This window comes from Pimephales promelas, chromosome 9 (assembly GCF_988280905.1).
Source record: "Pimephales promelas chromosome 9, fPimPro1.hap1.1, whole genome shotgun sequence".
Classification (NCBI taxonomy): Eukaryota; Metazoa; Chordata; class Actinopteri; order Cypriniformes; family Leuciscidae; genus Pimephales; species Pimephales promelas.
Window position 1 is genome coordinate 38501874 of NC_142777.1, and position 17766 is coordinate 38519639.

General features: G+C 40.7%; 2 protein-coding genes across 2 annotated transcripts; one reads left to right on the top strand and one right to left on the bottom strand.

Moving 5' to 3' along the window:
* Positions 1-5: 5 nt before the first annotated feature.
* On the bottom strand, positions 6-3929 carry tlr1 (toll-like receptor 1). The gene is made up of 2 exons (XM_039655094.2): positions 3826-3929; positions 6-3398 (listed from the first exon to the last, which is right to left on the bottom strand). Exon 2 carries the CDS (start codon positions 3377-3379, stop codon positions 995-997), a length of 2385 nt encoding a protein of 794 aa, XP_039511028.2. The 5' UTR covers positions 3380-3398; positions 3826-3929; the 3' UTR covers positions 6-994.
* On the top strand, positions 3308-17447 carry klb (klotho beta). Its single transcript, XM_089135142.1, has 6 exons — positions 3308-3392; positions 6268-7133; positions 8617-9130; positions 10240-10505; positions 12316-13432; positions 15338-17447. Exons 2-6 carry the CDS (start codon positions 6447-6449, stop codon positions 15772-15774), a joined length of 3021 nt encoding a protein of 1006 aa, XP_088991268.1. The 5' UTR covers positions 3308-3392; positions 6268-6446; the 3' UTR covers positions 15775-17447.
* Positions 17448-17766: the final 319 nt, after the last annotated feature.

Genomic DNA, 17766 nt, shown 5'->3' on the forward strand with positions numbered 1-17766 from the left:
TATATATATTAAAACCTGTTCTTCCCGATACTCCGGTCTCCTCGTTCCTCTGCCAGAGCCACACCGTGACAGTTTAACGCAAAAGATCAACACATCAATGTAAGAAATGCAACATATTCCCAATGAATCATTAATATTGGTGCTGTTTCAAATGCTTTTGTACCAGTATAGAGACTAGAGAGCTGTCACTCAATAAATGTGAGAAAGTAACTGTTACTTATTTAAAAAAGTAACTTGTATTGCGTACAAATAATGTGTTACTTTTAGTAACTTAAAAAGCTAATCTGATTATGTTACTTGCCCTAAAGATGTAAGTTACCTAACACTGATCATCAGTAAGACATTACAATAAGTTTCATTTTATGTAACACACAACACTGCAAATAACAGCATTTTTGAATAGCGTTCTACGACAGTGTGACAAAGTTATCATGTGTGAGTAGCACAGCAGTCCCTTAGGTTTATAAGTAGAATCCCAGATTTTTCTCGATTGATTAAGAGTCTGGAATATTTTAGTTCTGCTATGTTTTTTTTAGTACAGGGTTTCTGAGTTTTAACATGTGACGTATTATACACAATAATTCTTCATGCCAGTTAAATTTATAAAAATTTGGGACCAAACATGATTCCTCCATTTTGAGCTAATGATGTTTTCTTCAGTGTGTTTTCTGTAATTGCTAATGCTCTTTTTACACACACACACTGAACAACATGAAGCATTGCTTGGTCACTGGTTGAGCTAAACTGGTGTTATCTAATTGTGTAGTTAAATTTAACAGATATTCAAGTGTGAGAGTCCAACAGAAGGACGGACAAAACCAGTCAAATATCCACTGATCTGAGAATGCCATATTTTATTACCATTTTCTAAACTACAGTGAATAAACTGTGATAAAGTGAGAAATGTTGAATACATTTAGGTTTGACTGTATCTTGATTTTAGACTACTGTCCTTGGTCGAGAACCACTGATCTAAATGAATATCAATGTTAGATCACTCTTCTTCTCTCTCCGACTGAATGGGAAGGTTGGCCTGCAGAGACGCTCGAAGATTTGCCCAGAACAGCTTCTGCTTGGCTCCCTCTTGTGGCCACTCAAGATACGTGCGTCTGGACATCATGGCCTTGAGCTGGTTATACTTTGAGGGAATGAGATATGACGGCAGAGGTTCGAGGAGAATTAGTATAATGCTATCCATCCCTCGCATTACCCGTTGGTGATTGGCGAAGTAAAGCTCGTAGTGGCACCATTCGCTCTGGACGAAGTGAGACGAGAGAACGAACACGCACTTTCTGCTCTGCTCGATGCATCGGAGGATGTTCTGAACGATCGTTTTCCCCGGGATGAAGTCCCGCTCGTGGTGACACACTCGCAACCCACAATCGCCTTCGAGTTTGGGAAGAAATTGAGCTTTGACCCATTCGGCGTTTCGTTGGCTGTACGATACGAACGCGTGAAAGCGCAACTCCTTCATATCCTCCGCCGCCGTTTTGGAGGTTATTGCGTGTTTCTTGGCGCGTGTCCATTTCCAAATCATCTTGAGGTACCAGGGGACATCCAGGCGGCGGCAAAGAAGGCCGACGCCAACTATCAAAGTGATTGTCGGGATTAGAATAGTAATAGCGAGAATCCAGCCGTCGCAGGATATCTCGGGAAGGTAGAAGTCTTTAAGCATTGTGTTGCTTCGGGATTCTGGGTAACTGCATCGGTATCCTTCCGGCCAGTGGAAAAGAGTCACGCTATTGGTGTGTGTCGCTCGGTTATTGATAAGTCCCGCAAATTCACGCAAAGCACACGTGCAGATGAAGGGGTTACGGCTCAAGTCGAGATCTTTAAGATGTTGGCAAGTCTCGAGGGAGTCCGGGAAAGGCGAATGGAGGGAGTTTGATCTTAATAGGAGCTTGTGGAGGTTTGGGAATGCTTGACAAGTGGGAAGGTCGAGCAAACGGTTACCGGTGAGGTCTAAAACGCTCAGGTTTTCCAACACACGAACATCCGCCGGGACTAAGGCCACTCGGTTATTGCGGAGGTTTAAGATGCGTATGGAGTCGGGCAAACACTCGAAGACGCTCTGGTCAAACCCATTGGAGGAGAGGTCCACGTGGAGGACCTCGCGAGGCCAAACGCACTTGCCTTGCTCCTGGGAATAGCTAAGCGTGTTCTGACTGAGATCGACGTATTTCAGCGAGATCATGAGAGTGATTCTTGAGGTCAGCGGTCTGAGATGTTTCAGGTTGTTGCCTCTTAAAACCAGGTATTCCAGGTTTGTAAATGTATCGCATTCCTTGTCCGGACCAATCGAGAATATTTTTTCCGTCAGAGCGCAATCGGACAAGTCCAACGCCGCGATCGTGCTAACAGTCCGCGGACAGGTCATAAAGATGATGGGCGTTTGGGTTAAACTGACGTTCCTCGCGGGCATGTTTATGAAGAAGTCGTAGAGCACCCTTTGGTCGAAGATGAATTGGGTTACAGACGCTCGCGTTGTAGAGAAGGAGTCCAACACGCGGCTTGAGGACACATTCCCGCCCTTTTCCATGCTAGTCAAGGTTAAATCCGAAAAGGAAAGCCGTTGAATGACGGACGCAAATATAGTGTTTGCACATCTCGTCAGAACGTCCCATGTGGTTTCAACCGTGGAGATTTCCAGGCCAACGGTGCGTACCGTTCCTCGACGGCGTATCTCCTGGAGGACCTTCATCTCACGGTCCACTTTGGTGAACTCGACCTCTTTAAACGACGCAAAAACATCATTCGCGATTGCAATATCGTGGTTACTGGCGGAAAAGGCGATGATGGCTTTCTCCGCGTGCACATCCGTTAAACTCCTCTCTTCGTACATCTGGAGTTTGTCGGTATTAATAAAGAGCGTTTTTAAGGTAAGACTAGCAATGTGAGCGAAGTCTTCGTTGCTGATTGAAGTCGCACTCAGGCCTAGCCATCGCAGGCGTTTCAAGGTGGAAAATTCCTTCCCTAGCGCCATGACGGAAAACATGTTGGATGACAAGTCTAAGAACTGAAGATTTCCCGTGTTAAACAGGTACGGTTGATCGGAGAGATTCTGGAGTTTGTTGTGCGATAGATCGAGGATTTCCAAAGCCGGCGTTGAGTTAAATGTGTCCGTGTGAATGTTTTCCAGCGTATTCCAGGACAGGTTGAGGGAATGGAGTCGTGGTGTTGTGCGGAAGTCTTTGCCGCTCAGCGTTTGGATGCGGTTAAGCGACAGGTCCAGGTCTTCTGTAGACGGGTTCAGGCCGGGAGGGACCGAGGACAGGTTTTGAGATGAGTAATTCACTATGATCCTCTTTATGGCCAGACTGAGAGATGGGTGGAAACTCGTGACATACACACACACCAACCACCAGCCCGACGCCGTCATCTTTCTGACACGAGTGAGTCTGTGGGAGAAAAAAAAATGTCATTTTCATTTCCTATTTTAAGTCAACCGTATTATTGACTTGTCTCAGATTTCACTTTTAGTCCCTAGCATTAGTTTGCATTGTGGTTACACTAGCAGTATTTTAATTTACTGAAATTTACTTTTTCAATGTAAATTTTGGCAGTTCTGCAGTTTCTGCTACTTTTACTGTGAGACAAATTACATATTATTTAAATGATAGATAGACAGATAGATAGATAGATGGACAGACTGACAGACAGACAGACGGACAGACGGACAGATGGATAGATAGATAGATAGATAGATAGATAGATAGATAGATAGATAGATAGATAGATAGATAGATAGATAGATAGATAGATAGATAGATAGATAGATAGATAGATAGATAGATAGATAGATAGATAGATAGATATTTCTCTTACCCGTCTGCTGTGGAGGTCTGCTTACACTTGGTTGATCTCCATCTTATGAAACTGTATCATATTTAAATGATGTTGCTGCACTTCTGCTTTTCCGCTGTTTCACTTCTCTAAACGACACTTACCGACAGTCACCCGTTATTGACTGAGAGATGGAGCTTCAAATGGCAGGAATAATTTCAATTCGTAGGCAAGCGTCTTAAAGTTTCTCCATCAGAGAAAGCATTTGTGTCCTAAAAAACATGAAAATCACTGTTTATTTCATTTGTATCTTTGTTATATTTCCTTTATACGTGCTTTTGCTTGTAATTTAATTTTTATTGGAGTTTTATTTTATTACTGGCATCTTGTCTTTAATAATGTTTTTAATTCATATTAGTTTTTGCTGTGGTGTCAAAATTGTAACAGAACATTGTGAATTTTCACTGGTAGCTCAAATGTTTGAGTTATTACTGCCTATTTTCCCATAAACAGTTTTAATGGCAGGTACATTTTTTTTTTCTTAAGTCACCAACCAGTGAATCGGTGTGGTAAAAGGTTAGTTTTAGTCCCTGTATATGCCTATTGTTTGATTTTTATATATATATAAAGCTGGTATCTTTAATAAGAGAAATCCTCTTTGAATGAACTTGAAGCATGCAGTCATGAGGACTCAGTTATTCAGTTATAAAGCACTTTATTTACCTCAGACTCAGCAAATACTGTTAAGCGTTAATTATTCACCACACCATCCAGGCTGTGTGACTAAGTAACCATAATATTTTATTTGAGCGTCTTTTATCGAATGATTTGAAGTATTTTAATGCACGAGGCGACGGCGTGCTCCTGACGTTAACAATGTACTCGAGGCTGTGCTGTATCGTGAATAAGTAACGGCTGAAGGGCGTTGTTAGGCTCGACATGAAGCGGAGTAACCCCTTCGGCCGTTACTTAATCAACAGCACTGGCCTCGAGTTCCTCATTGCTTTTATAAAACGGTTACCACACAATAAAAATATTAAAGTAAAAAAATATGTATAGTGCAACTTTCATGAAGTGAAATCACTAAAACCCTTCCTTCCGCTAAAAAAAAAATAGTCCCTGACAACATAGGAACCGCAGTGTTGCGCAGTGATACATAGAACCGTTGGGTGAAGCGGTAATAGCCGTGTTTTATCCATAGACTTTAAAAAATAGGTTTTATCGTGAATAAAGCGCAACTGTTGACCAATCAGAATCGAGGATTGGAACTAACCGTTTTATAAATGTAATTATGGCAAATCGTTTTTGTGCTCAGTGAACAAATAACTTAAAGACTGACTATTTGAACCTAGAGCTGTATTGAGTCGGGATGCTGAAGAAAATAATCTCTCGACGTGTTTTCTGTGTGTGTGTGTGTGTGTGTGTGTGTGTGTGTTGCTGTTCCTCTGTTGTTTTCCTCCAGCATCCTGTATTATCAGTCACCTGATCTAATCAAACGCTCCTTTGGGCATCAGAGTGTGTCTCGAAACACAATCACACGCGGCGTCGAGGCGTTTCTGCCCTCGTAAAACTAGAGCCAGCTGTCCTGAAACTGCCATTGACTTCAATTGAGTTTGATCTTCAAGCCTGCGTGTAAACACACATGACGAACACAGCTCTTCATATTAAAGCTGTTCTTCATTCGGTGACGGGCTGAACGCATTGCTCGAGATGATGGAGAGATTCTCAGCGAACATCTCCTCTACAAGTTTTTATGAAAACTAACATATTTCAACCCAAGATTTGGATTATTTCATTTATTTCCAAATGCTTTACATGATTTTCTTCACCCCTGACCATTTTTGATTCTATAATAATATAAAATGATAAACTAGAATACTATAAAAAATAAATAACTATTTTGATATTTATTGTGTCATTATTTTCCATCATTACTAACAGTTTTACCCTTAAGGCTATAAACTTTAGTCGTTGTGAGAAGAAAACGAAGAAAAATTAAGGTAAATATCATTTTTTTATTGTTTGATAGCCTATTTATTTTTATTGTGCATAATAAGTCTATGCAAAAGGTGCATATTGTTAAATTGCATGCATTTAGGAAGGATACATGATATAAAATGCTTGCAAGATTGGTCTTTAGAATTAAATTTGCATTTTTGAAAATGGATGGTTCAGAAAAAAAAGATATTTATTTATTTAATGTGTTTAATGTGTCCAGCCATTTCAATGTTTATAGTATGAAATTTATTGTGTCATTATTTTCACAAATTATGTCTGTTTTCATCATTACTAACACTATTCCCCTTAATAAACGTGTTCAGTCTTGCTTAATGAAGAGTTTGAGGTGAAATATGGCACGTGAAAAGTGTGTGTTCAGAGTTTACAGGAACACCCATCAGTTTCAGTAAAAGCCAAATGAAATCAACACCACATAAAACATCCTCTCTCTCTCTCTCTCTCTCTCTCTCTCTCTCTCTCTCTCAGGCGCTGTAAGTCATGAGAGGATCAGAGTTCATGTTAATCATTGATCCAAGGTCCGTCTTCCTGCACTCCGAGATCTCCGGTGTTCACGCACGGATCTCAATGCGCTTCACCTTTTCTTTCCCCGACGATGCTTTTCTTCAGTTTTCCGGTTGCATTCGTGCTCCGATAGTTTGCTCAGGATGTTGCGAGTCTCATCCGTGTGTCTCTCTTTGATCCCAGCGCTGGTTTTCTCTGCTGTGGATTATAAAGCATCCAAGCTGTGGCTTCAGCCCCTGAACGTGACGTTCCTGCAGACGGGAGCGTTTCCCAGCGGGTTTCTCTGGGGCGTCGGGACCTCGGCGTTCCCGACTGAAGGATCCTGGGATGCGGACGGGAAGGGCGAGTCTGTGTGGGATCGTTTCACACATCATCCCCGCACCAGTGATAGTTATCTCCAATGGGAAGAGGATCTGAAGTCAGTTCAGGATTTGGGAGTGAACTTCTACTCCTTCTCCCTCTCCTGGACTCGTCTTTTCCCGAACGGAGACGCGACGGAGAATCCCAACCCGGCCGGAGTGGAGCATTACCGGCGTCTGATCGGCAGGCTGAAGGAGCTCCAGGTGGAGCCTGTGGTGACTCTGTTCCACTGGGATCTTCCGCAGGTCCTGCAGGAGCGTTTCGGAGGCTGGTTAAACCGGAGCATGGAGGACGTGTTCGCCGATTACGCCGCGTTTTGTTTCCGGACGTTTGGCGGAGAGGTCCGCTACTGGATCACGATGCATAACCCGTTCCTCCTGGCCGCCCTGGGGTACGGGACGGGGGCTCACGCTCCAGGGGTCACCGGGGGTCGCGCCGACCCCTTCATCGCGGCGCACAACCTCATCAGGGTGAGTTTAGGGTTAGAGGTCAGAGGTCACGCTCGTCTTTTAGAAACAGAGCTGTGTGTCACCAGACGTTTAGGAGCCTCCACTAGCCACAAGTGTGGGAGAACATAAAGGACAGTTACCAGGTGTTCAAAACAGCACATTTCAACCCAAATTCACTGTGGCTCATTTTTATTTATTTTGCATGGAGAAGATAAAGCCAAATTCTATTTTTGAATTTTTTTACGGGGCCATACATTATTTACTGTGATAATTTTAATATTTAACCAAAGTCTTTTTTTATGGGCAAAAAAGCAAGTACACACACTGTCGTACACACACACACACACACAGTCACATGCACACATAGACAGATTCACACGCACACTCGTGAGCACACACACTCTCACACGCACACTTGCATGCACACACACACACACACTCACGCACACACACATGCAGAAATGATGAGATCTCTCTGAGAAACAGAGCTGTGTGTCGGCTGACATCAACCAAATGACGTTTGAGCACACGCCACACACACTAACAGACACACACACACTCACTCACTCGCACACACAAACGCTCACTCACTCACACTTACACACTCACATGCTCACACACACACACTCACTCATTCACACACACACCCCCCCCCCTCACTCACCCACTCACTCACTCACTCACTCACATTATCTCTCACTCACTCACTCACATAATCACTCACTCACCCACCCACCCACTCACTCACTCACTCACTCACACACACACTCACTCACCCACCCACTCACTCACACACACACACACACACTCACTCACCCACTCACTCACACACACACTCACTCACCCACCCACTCACTCACACACACACACACACACACACACACACTCACTCACCCACCCACTCACTCACACACACACTCACTCACTCACACACTCACTCATTCACTCACCCACACAGTCACTCACTCACATAATCACTCACTCACATAATCACTCACTCACTCACACACTCACATAATCACTCACTCACTCACACACTCATTCACTCACATAATCACTCACTCACTCACACACTCACATAATCACTCACTCACTCACACACTCACATAATCACTCACTCACTCACTCACACACTCACATAATCACTCACTCACATAATCACTCACTCACTCACATAATCACTCACTCACTCACATAATTACTCACTCACCCACCCACTCACTCACTCACCCACCCACACACTCACCCACTCACTCACATAATCACTCACTCACTCACTCACTCACTCACTCACATAATCACTCACTCACTCACATAATTACTCACTCACCCACCCACTCACTCACACACTCACTCACACACTAACACACTCACCCACTCACTCACACACTCACTCACTTACTCACTCACTCACACACTCACTTACTTACTCACTCACTCACTCACTCAGTAGATCTGTAGTGATGATGCTCTTGTGTGTGTGTGTGTGTGTGTGTGTGTGCAGGCTCATGCTAAAGCGTGGCACGTTTACGACCAACACTTCCGAGCTCATCAGAACGGTAAAGTCTCCATCACTCTCGGCTCTCATTGGGTGGAGCCTCATGACGGCAAGGCCTCGCCAGAGAATCTGGAGCACTGTCAGAAGTCCATGGAGGCTGTGATTGGCTGGTTCGCAGAGCCCATATATGGAAGTGGAGATTACCCAGAGTCCCTGAAGGCCTCGAACCGCGGCGTGATCCCAGAGTTCACTGCACAACAGAAGCTCTCAGTGAAGGGAACCGCTGACTTCTTCTCTCTGGCCTTCGACCCGGAGACCCTGCGGGTGGCCCAAGGACTGGCCCGGTTCGGGCAGAAGTTGACCTTTGACCTGAGGAGTGTTCTGGTGTGGGTTCGGCTCATGTACGGTGATCCGCAGGTGCTGGTGGCCGAGAGCGGCTGGTTCTCGGACGCTTCTGTCGGAGTCGAGGACACGATGGCCATTTATTTGATGAAGAAGTTCATCATTCAAGTCATGCAAGGTGTGTGTGTGTGTGTGTGTGTTTTAAACCCTGTTCACACCTGGTATTGACATGCGTCGCAAATATATCTTATGTGAATTTGTAAAATTTAATTTTATTTGGGATTTGCAAAAAAACATTTCATTCAGTCATTTATGCATTGTAAACGCATAAACGCACATTTATTTGTTTCTAAATAATTATTTATTCATAATAAATAATACATATATATATATATATATATATATATATATATACTGTATATATATATAAGTATATATATATTTTTCTAATTGTTTGTTTTACATTCCTTTTTAATTAAATATTTTTTATAAATACATTTTATACAATATAAACTATTTATTTTTATATTATTACATTTATTTATAATATATATATATATATATATATATATATATATACAAACTTAGTTATTATATTTGTTTATAATAAATAAACAAAGTATTTAATTATATTTAATAAATGCATAAATAAAAAGTATATATATATATATATATATATATATATATATATATATATATTTTATTTTATTTCTAAATATGTATATTTTACATTCATATCTTTTAATTATTTATACATTATTAAAAAATACATACATTTCCTTTATTTTTTCATTTAGTTTTTATAAATTGTATTCATAGTAGAGGTTTGTGACGCTGACTCTCTACATGTTTTTAAAGTTCAACTCAAGGCACATTTCTTTGCCATGGCCTATTCTTCCTTTTTATTGTATGATTATGGATTACAGACATGAAAACCTTTTTTCACAATATTCTAATTTTGACTTTGAGGTTTTCATTTCTGTAATCCATAATCATAAAAATTATAACAAATAAAGGCTTGAAATTTCTCACTTTGCATATAATGAGTCTATAATATATTACAGTAGTTTTACCTTTTACGTTAAATTACTGAAATGATTAAATATCTTTTGCAAGAATTTTTCGAGATTCACCTGTATGTATATAGTTATTTACACTATACAGGCTTTATTAGTTTCAGCTTTTAATTTGAAATACTGAAATACACGAACTTACGATATTGTAAAGTTTCGAGTTTCCCCTGTGTGACACACGAAAGGCGCCGTGTTTGCATGTGTGTTCCCTCAGCCGTGTCCGTGGACGGAGTGAGTGTGTTCGGATACACAGCCTGGAGTCTGGTGGACGGGTTCGAGTGGAATCACGGATACAGCATGAGGAGGGGATTGTTCTACATCGACTTCAGTCAACCCGAGCGCCGCAGGATCCCGAAGACCAGCGCTCACTTCTACCGGCGACTGATCCGGGACAACGGGTTCCCGGCCCACAGCACGCCTCACATCGAGGGCCGCTTCCCCTGCGACTTCCAGTTCGGTGTGTCGGAATCAATATTACAGGTGATTTTGCATCGATTTAACATTTTGAAAACTCTATACTTTTCCAAAATGTCCGTCTTGGCGAGTAACTACAGGTGAAAGTCGAAAAATTAGAATATCGTGCAAAAGTTAATTTACTTCAGTAAAGGTGAAATTAATATGTTATACAGACTCATTACATGCAAAGTGAGATATTTCAAACCTTTATTTTGTTATAATTTTGATGATTACAGATATGAGGTTTTCATTTCTGTAACGTTAATCCATAAAAATAAAGGCTTGAAATATCTCACTTTGCATGTAATGAGTCTATATAACATATTAGTTTCACCTTTTAAGTTGAATTACCGAAATAAATGAACTTTTGCACCATATTCAGATTTTTAGAGTTTCACCTGCACAGTGTTTAAAAGTTTACCTCAGAATTTAATGACTATTTTGACAACTGAATGTTTAATTTTATGCGCTGATTTCACACAGCCGCCATTTTGAAATCGAAAGCAAGCGAGGCTCCGGTGGGAACAACCCCGGAAGTACAGATGATAATGAAGATAAATGTATTTCACAGTCTAAAGTATGAAAGAAATGTATGTACATTTTTAGAAAGACTAATTTCTACATTAAAGGGTTAGTTCACCCAAAAATGAAAATTCTGTCAGTATTTACTCACCCTCATGTTGTTCCAACCACGTAAGACCTTCGTTCATCTTCGGAAAACAAATTAAGATATTTAAGATATTAAGATCGCTCCTGCATACAGTCCATAGGCTTCTTGAGGGACTGGCTCTTGCTGTCCTCAAAGTCATTAAAAACATCGTTAAAATAGTCCAAGTGACTACAGGGGCTCAATCTTAAGTTTATCAAACGACGAGAACACTTTTGTACGCAAAAAAACAACAAAAATAACGACTTTATTTCAACTATTGGTTTATTTCTCCCTCTGCGCGAGTCAGGTTACTTGTTTAATAGCATAAGCTTCTGTTATTGTACGTATCACGCATCACACACACATGACCAGCGTCGGCCAATAGTGAGCCTACGTGTGACGTAGCTCTACGCAATCACACTACGTTAACTGACTTACAGGCTCATGGAGAAGGAAGTGAATTGTTGAAATAAAGTCGTTATTTTTGTTGTTTTTTTGCGCACAAAAGTTTTCTCGTCATTTGATAAACTTAAGATTGAGCCACTGTAGTCACTTGGACTATTTTAACGATGTCTTTAATGACTTTTCGGGGACAGCAAGAGTCATTCCCTTAAGAAGCCTATGGACTAGTATGCAGGAGCGATCTTAATATCTTAAATATCTTAATTTGTGTTCCGAAGATGAACGAAGGTCTTACGGGGTTGGAACAACATGAGGGTGAGTAAATACTGACAGAATTTTCATTTTTGGGTGAACTAACCCTTTAAACACACGCCATCGCATTCACGACTCTCTTATGATTAAAGGCGATACTTTCAAAATTATTTCAAAATGTCGGCTGCGCGAAATGTGAAATCAGCGTATACTGTTTTAAATTCTGCAAATAGACAAATCCATAGGCTTGTTCCAGTCTGGATATTCAATCTCTAAATTGGGAAAATGGTGTTATTAGATCGTGACATGAAATTTTGGGAAGATCGCTTGTACTATTTACATTTATTTACATTGCATTTCAAGGTACACATTTGCATTCTTCTCAGTTCTTGCTTTCCCTGGGAATCGAACCCATGACCGTGGCGTTGCAAGCGCCAACGCTCTACTGTATGCAGTTGTGTGTATACTGTTAGTGTTTGTGTATCCAATGTATATTATTTGTGAATGTTTGATATTAATGTGTTCTCCCAGGTTCACCTGCACCCGTTCTCGCCCCAGTTCACGGATCCGCACCTGTACCGCTGGAACTACTCCGGCAACAGCGCTCTCAAACCCGTGACGGGGATCCAGCTTCGCAACCGGGCCGCCCAGTGCACTGACTTCCTCTACATCCAGCGCCACCTGTTTCTCCTCGGGGTCACGGGGTCGTCCCACTACCGGTTCGCCCTGGACTGGACCCAGCTTATGCCCAGCGCCGACCCGTCATCTGTGGACCCGGAGAAGGTTCGGTTCTACAGGTGTGTGTTGAGCGAGCTCGTCCGTAGAGGAATCCAGCCGGTCGTGACCCTGTATCATCCCAGCAACCGGTCGCAATCGCTGGGAATGCCTGAACCGCTACATGCTAACGGCGGATGGAGGAACCACAGCACCGTCGAGGCCTTCGCAATCTACGCTACGTACTGTTACCAGGAATTCGGTGGGTTTGTACAGACGTGGATCACTATTAATGAGCCGAACAGGTTAACGGAAGCGCACAACGGGACGGCGGAGGACAGGCGGATGGTAGCGCGTCACTTGCTACTAGCGCATGCTAAAGCATGGCGCGTTTACGATACGCGGTTTCGCCACCAACAGGGGGCGATGGTTAGTTTCGCACTTCATGCTGATTGGGCCGAACCGGCCAATCCGTTCGTAGAATCACATGAAGCTGCACGGCAGGATTTTTTGTCGTTCGAACTGGGCCGTTTTCTAGACCCCGTGTTTGAGGGGCGTGGCAACCCTCTGATTGGCTTCACCGATGACGAGAGGGAGGAGCTTAAAGGGGCGCTGGATTTCATCGCTTTGAATCACTTCACGACACGTCTGGTGTCACCGTTGCACAAACCTTCACCACGAAACCCAAACCCACCCAAACCAGCAGACCAGGACCACGGATACTCGCTGATGACCGACGTCACCTGGCCGGTGTCACACCTGGGACTGGCGTTTGTGCCCTGGGGTCTCCGCAGGGTGCTGGGATGGGTGAAGGATCGCTATGGCGATGGCCTGCCCATCATCATCACAGCGTCAGGGGTGGATGATCAAGCATCCCATAATGACCAGCTGAGACAGCGCTATATCAGGGACTACCTGCAGGAGGCGCTGAAAGGTGAGAAAATATCGTATTATTCTTTTATTTTATTATTTACTATTTTTTTTCATTTTATTCCATTTTTTATAGTTTTTAATTTTAATTTAATTTAATTTTTTTTAAATTAATTTAATTTTATTAATTTTATTTCATCATTATTTTTATTTGTTTTGGTTTATTTTATTATTTTATTCTTATATTATTTTTGTTATTTTTGTTTATTTTTCTTTTTATATTTCTTTGATCATTAATTGATTTTATTGTTTCAACATTTTCATTTTAATATTTTTTTTTGGCAAATATCACAGGTTTTAGCATAACAGCGACCGTCCACTTTTAGCATTCGTTTGCTTCCATTATTATTTATCAAATTCATGTATTAAGCATTTTAAAAAAAATGTTTCATTCATTAAACCATTAAACCCTGGCTAATAATTCATAAAATATCAAATATATATAAAAAAACAATCTAAATATAAAACTTTCTAAAATTTGTATTTGTTTAACCGTATGTCACATGACCATTAACCAGACCATAAACCATTATTTAAATATAAACCATACATGTAATATATTTCATAATTTCAAAAACAAGAAACAAAACAAGTTTTGAAAGTTCCTTAAAAAAATGCAAAAAGTTTTAACAACACTTTTGATTAAAAAAGGAAGTCTATCATGATAATATGAGCGCCTTGCCTCAGCAAACATCACTAATGAGCTGTGATTATGAAACATGTTCCTATTATATAACAACAACATGAGAGATTAGCCGTATTGCAGAGTGTGTGTGTGTGTGTGTGTGTGTGTGTGTGTGTGTGTGTGTGTGTGTGTGTGTGTGTTATCTGGTGTTATCTGTTCTAACACAAGAACAGAACGTAATCAGCCACTTCCTCTGAGGTTCGACATCATGGGGTCAAAGGTCATCCTGCTGTTTATGAGAGTTATGAGATGGTGTCACATGGACATCATGGGGTCAAAGGTCATCGTGCTGTAATTCTGTCTCAGAGCGGTTTATGAGTGACCTTTGAGATGGAGTGACACACATGGATCAGGAGGAGACTATCTGTTCCTTGAGCCCAATAAAGGTTTTTTACAGTGTCTGTACGAATTGAGTCAAAGTGGCTTCCTCTCGTGTGTGTGTGTGTGTGTGTGTCCTGACAGAGTAGCCTTTGTGATTAATCTGTGAACACTGTGTGTCCTGTTCTTACCTGTGTACATATTTGAGAAACAGTGCTGTGTGTGTTGTATCTGGGTTTCCCACTGTGTTGTTCACGAACCCTGGCTGATAATTCATAAAATGGTAAATAAAAAATAAAGTTGTGGCGAGCGTGATCGAGGATGAGCGACTCCTGCGCGACGCACCGGTCTCGTATCTCTCGCGGAGGAGCGATGACGTCAGTGGAGAGAGAGAGAGGACCAGGCCTGCACTTATGTTGTGTTTTGTTTGTTTTACTTTGCTTTGTTGTTTGTTTACTTTCACTTTATGATTATTAAAGTGTTTGAACGTTCGCCGGTTCCCGCCTCCTCCTTCCCACAACAACTAATTTTGTTACAAAAATAAAATATAAAATTTTAAATGGAAAAACTAAAGATAAAAAAGTCATAATTTCTTTTTTGATTAGGCCTGCATGTCACGTGACTATTGACTGAAATCAGAGAATCATGAACTAAATCATAAATATAGAATTGTGAATGCATTGATAAATTATATATATTTTTACTAATTGAAATATTATTATAAATATTATTAACTTAAAATTGCATGAAAGCTGTATTTTGTTGCATAGCAATATGAGCTACTAACCTCTCTCTCTTCCTCTCTTTATCTATCTCTCTCTCCCTCTCTCTCACTCTCCCTTTTTATCCATCTCTCTCTCTCTCTCTCTCTCTCTCTCTCTCTCTCTCTCTCTCTCTCTCTCTCAGCTCGTGAGTTGGACGGGGTCAATCTGAGAGGGTTTTATATCTGGAAGCTCCAGGATCATCACGGTCTTCAGTTTGGTCTCTTCACCTCCGCCGCTCGTCACTCTCGACCCAAAGCATCCGTCGGCCTTTACCGTGACATCATCACCCGCCGCGGCTTTCCGTCCGCCGCCGACCTCCGACCTTTCACCTGCCAGGTCGCGGACACCCGGACGAGCTGTGAACTCTGCAGACACATCGCAGAGAACAAACCGCTGCTGTTCTTCAGCGTGTGTGTGTCCGTCAGCGTGTCGATGCTCATCATCATCTCTGTGCTGAGGAAGAGGAGGATGAGGATGAGGCAGAGGAGAGCGGTTAACGTTAGGGCGCAGAGACTCGCTGTCCCGCAGAGGTTCCACATGATGAGGGTCGCACACAGACCCGGCCGCTTACACTACTAACCATCTCGCCCAAACCTCACCACACACACACACACGACACTCGTACTTCCCGCGCACTTTATAACACAGCTTTCCCTCACGGGTCAAATGACCCGAAGCCCTTAAATTAGACTTAATTATTTTTTTTAATATTTTTTGGTCCAGAAAACTTAATTTATTTTATTTTGATAATATTTTTTCGATTTTTTTTTTTTTTTTTTTTTTTTTTTTTTTTAAGTCACTTTTTTGGGAGTATTTATTTTATTTTATTTACCTTTAAATTACTAGATTTGATGAAGAAATAATAATATTATTTTATTTTGATAATATTTTTTTCGATTTTTTTTTAAGGCAATTTTTTTCAATGTATTTATTTTATTTACCTTTAAATTACTAGATTTGATGAATAAATAATATTATTTTATTTTGATAATATTTTTTCGATTTTCTTTAAGGCAATTTTTTTTCGATGTATTTATTTTATTTACCTTTAAATTACTAGATTTGATGAATGAATAAATAATAAATACATAGTAATTTAAGTACATTTCTCATATTCTTTCAACTGAAATTCAAAATAACTTGTATATATGCATATTTCATGCATAAACCTTTTAATTCAGCTCATAATATCTTACATTGGTGACCTCTTGTGGAAACAAAACATATAACATGATATTTCATGACTTATAGCTCTATGGAGCTGTTCCGCTGGGTCCGAAAGTCCGTTTTTTTTTTTCAGTATGCATTTAGATACACATGTAGATGTTTAGGTTTAGTTTGATTTTTCTAGGGGTTTCAATGTTTATTGAAGCATTCCTCACATTTTATTCATTTCTATGTGGGTCAAATTGACCCGGGAGGGAAGGATTTGTTACTTTTTAACCACAAAAAAAATGTAAACATTTTTAAAAATGTGTTTCGGGTCACCGTCACAATGACCCGACGGAAAATGAGATCAAACATCTTCAGATTGGCTGAACCGGCCAAACACAAGACACTTTAAAATGCACACGTGTGTACAACCCAAACACCTGAACATTGGCCGTGTGTGATGATAAACCCTGTCAACTTTACACACAAGACACAAGAAAAAGCACTTTTTACACATCAAGAAAAATATACACCGGGATTTTATCAGTATCACTAGAAGTTAATCTCGCTAAAATATTAGTCTGAACTCAATGATGATTTAGACATTACACAGCTCTAATAGTGCATATTTTTAGGGAATAATTAATGTTAAGTGCTTTAACAAAAATACAAGAATCACATTTCTGATTTAAAACCTGCAGAATGATTCCTTTATTTACATCTATGTAAGTTCTCGACTGTTAAACTGAAGTTGTATTGCAGGAACTTTGTGATATCTGTCCATTAGATGGCGCTGCTGTTCTATGAGAGTTCTCCTCACATTGGCTGTTATCAGTTCTCTGTCCATTAGATGGCGCTGCTGTTCTGCGAATGAGTTCTCCTCACACTGGCTGTTATCAGTTCTGATGATGAACGGTTCCGCTTTTTGTACAATTTGATGGACTTAAAGTGAACTAGTAGAGGGGATGTCTGAAGGAAAAACGGAAACAGTTTAAGAATGAGTCTGTGATGTTTTGTAATACTGTAAATTAAATAATATCGTTTGAGAACTGCTGTAGACCAACTTGTAATAAATCACCATCATGTGAAGCTGTGAAGCATTCCTGTGACAAACTCTCATTTATGAGGATAAAGGCATTTCAAACAGGTAATGCACACGCAAACACACACACACGCACGCACATACGCGCGTGCGCGTTTGAACTGCAGTTAAAAAATGAAGGATTAATGCTTAACGCAAAAGATCAACACATCAATGTAAGAAATGCAACATATTCCCAATGAATCATTAATATTGGTGTTGTGCTGTTTCAAATGCTTTTGTACCAGTATAGAGACTAGAGAGCTGTCAGTCACTAAATGTGAGAAAGTAACTGTTACTTATTTAAAAAAGTAACTTGTATTGCGTACAAATAATGC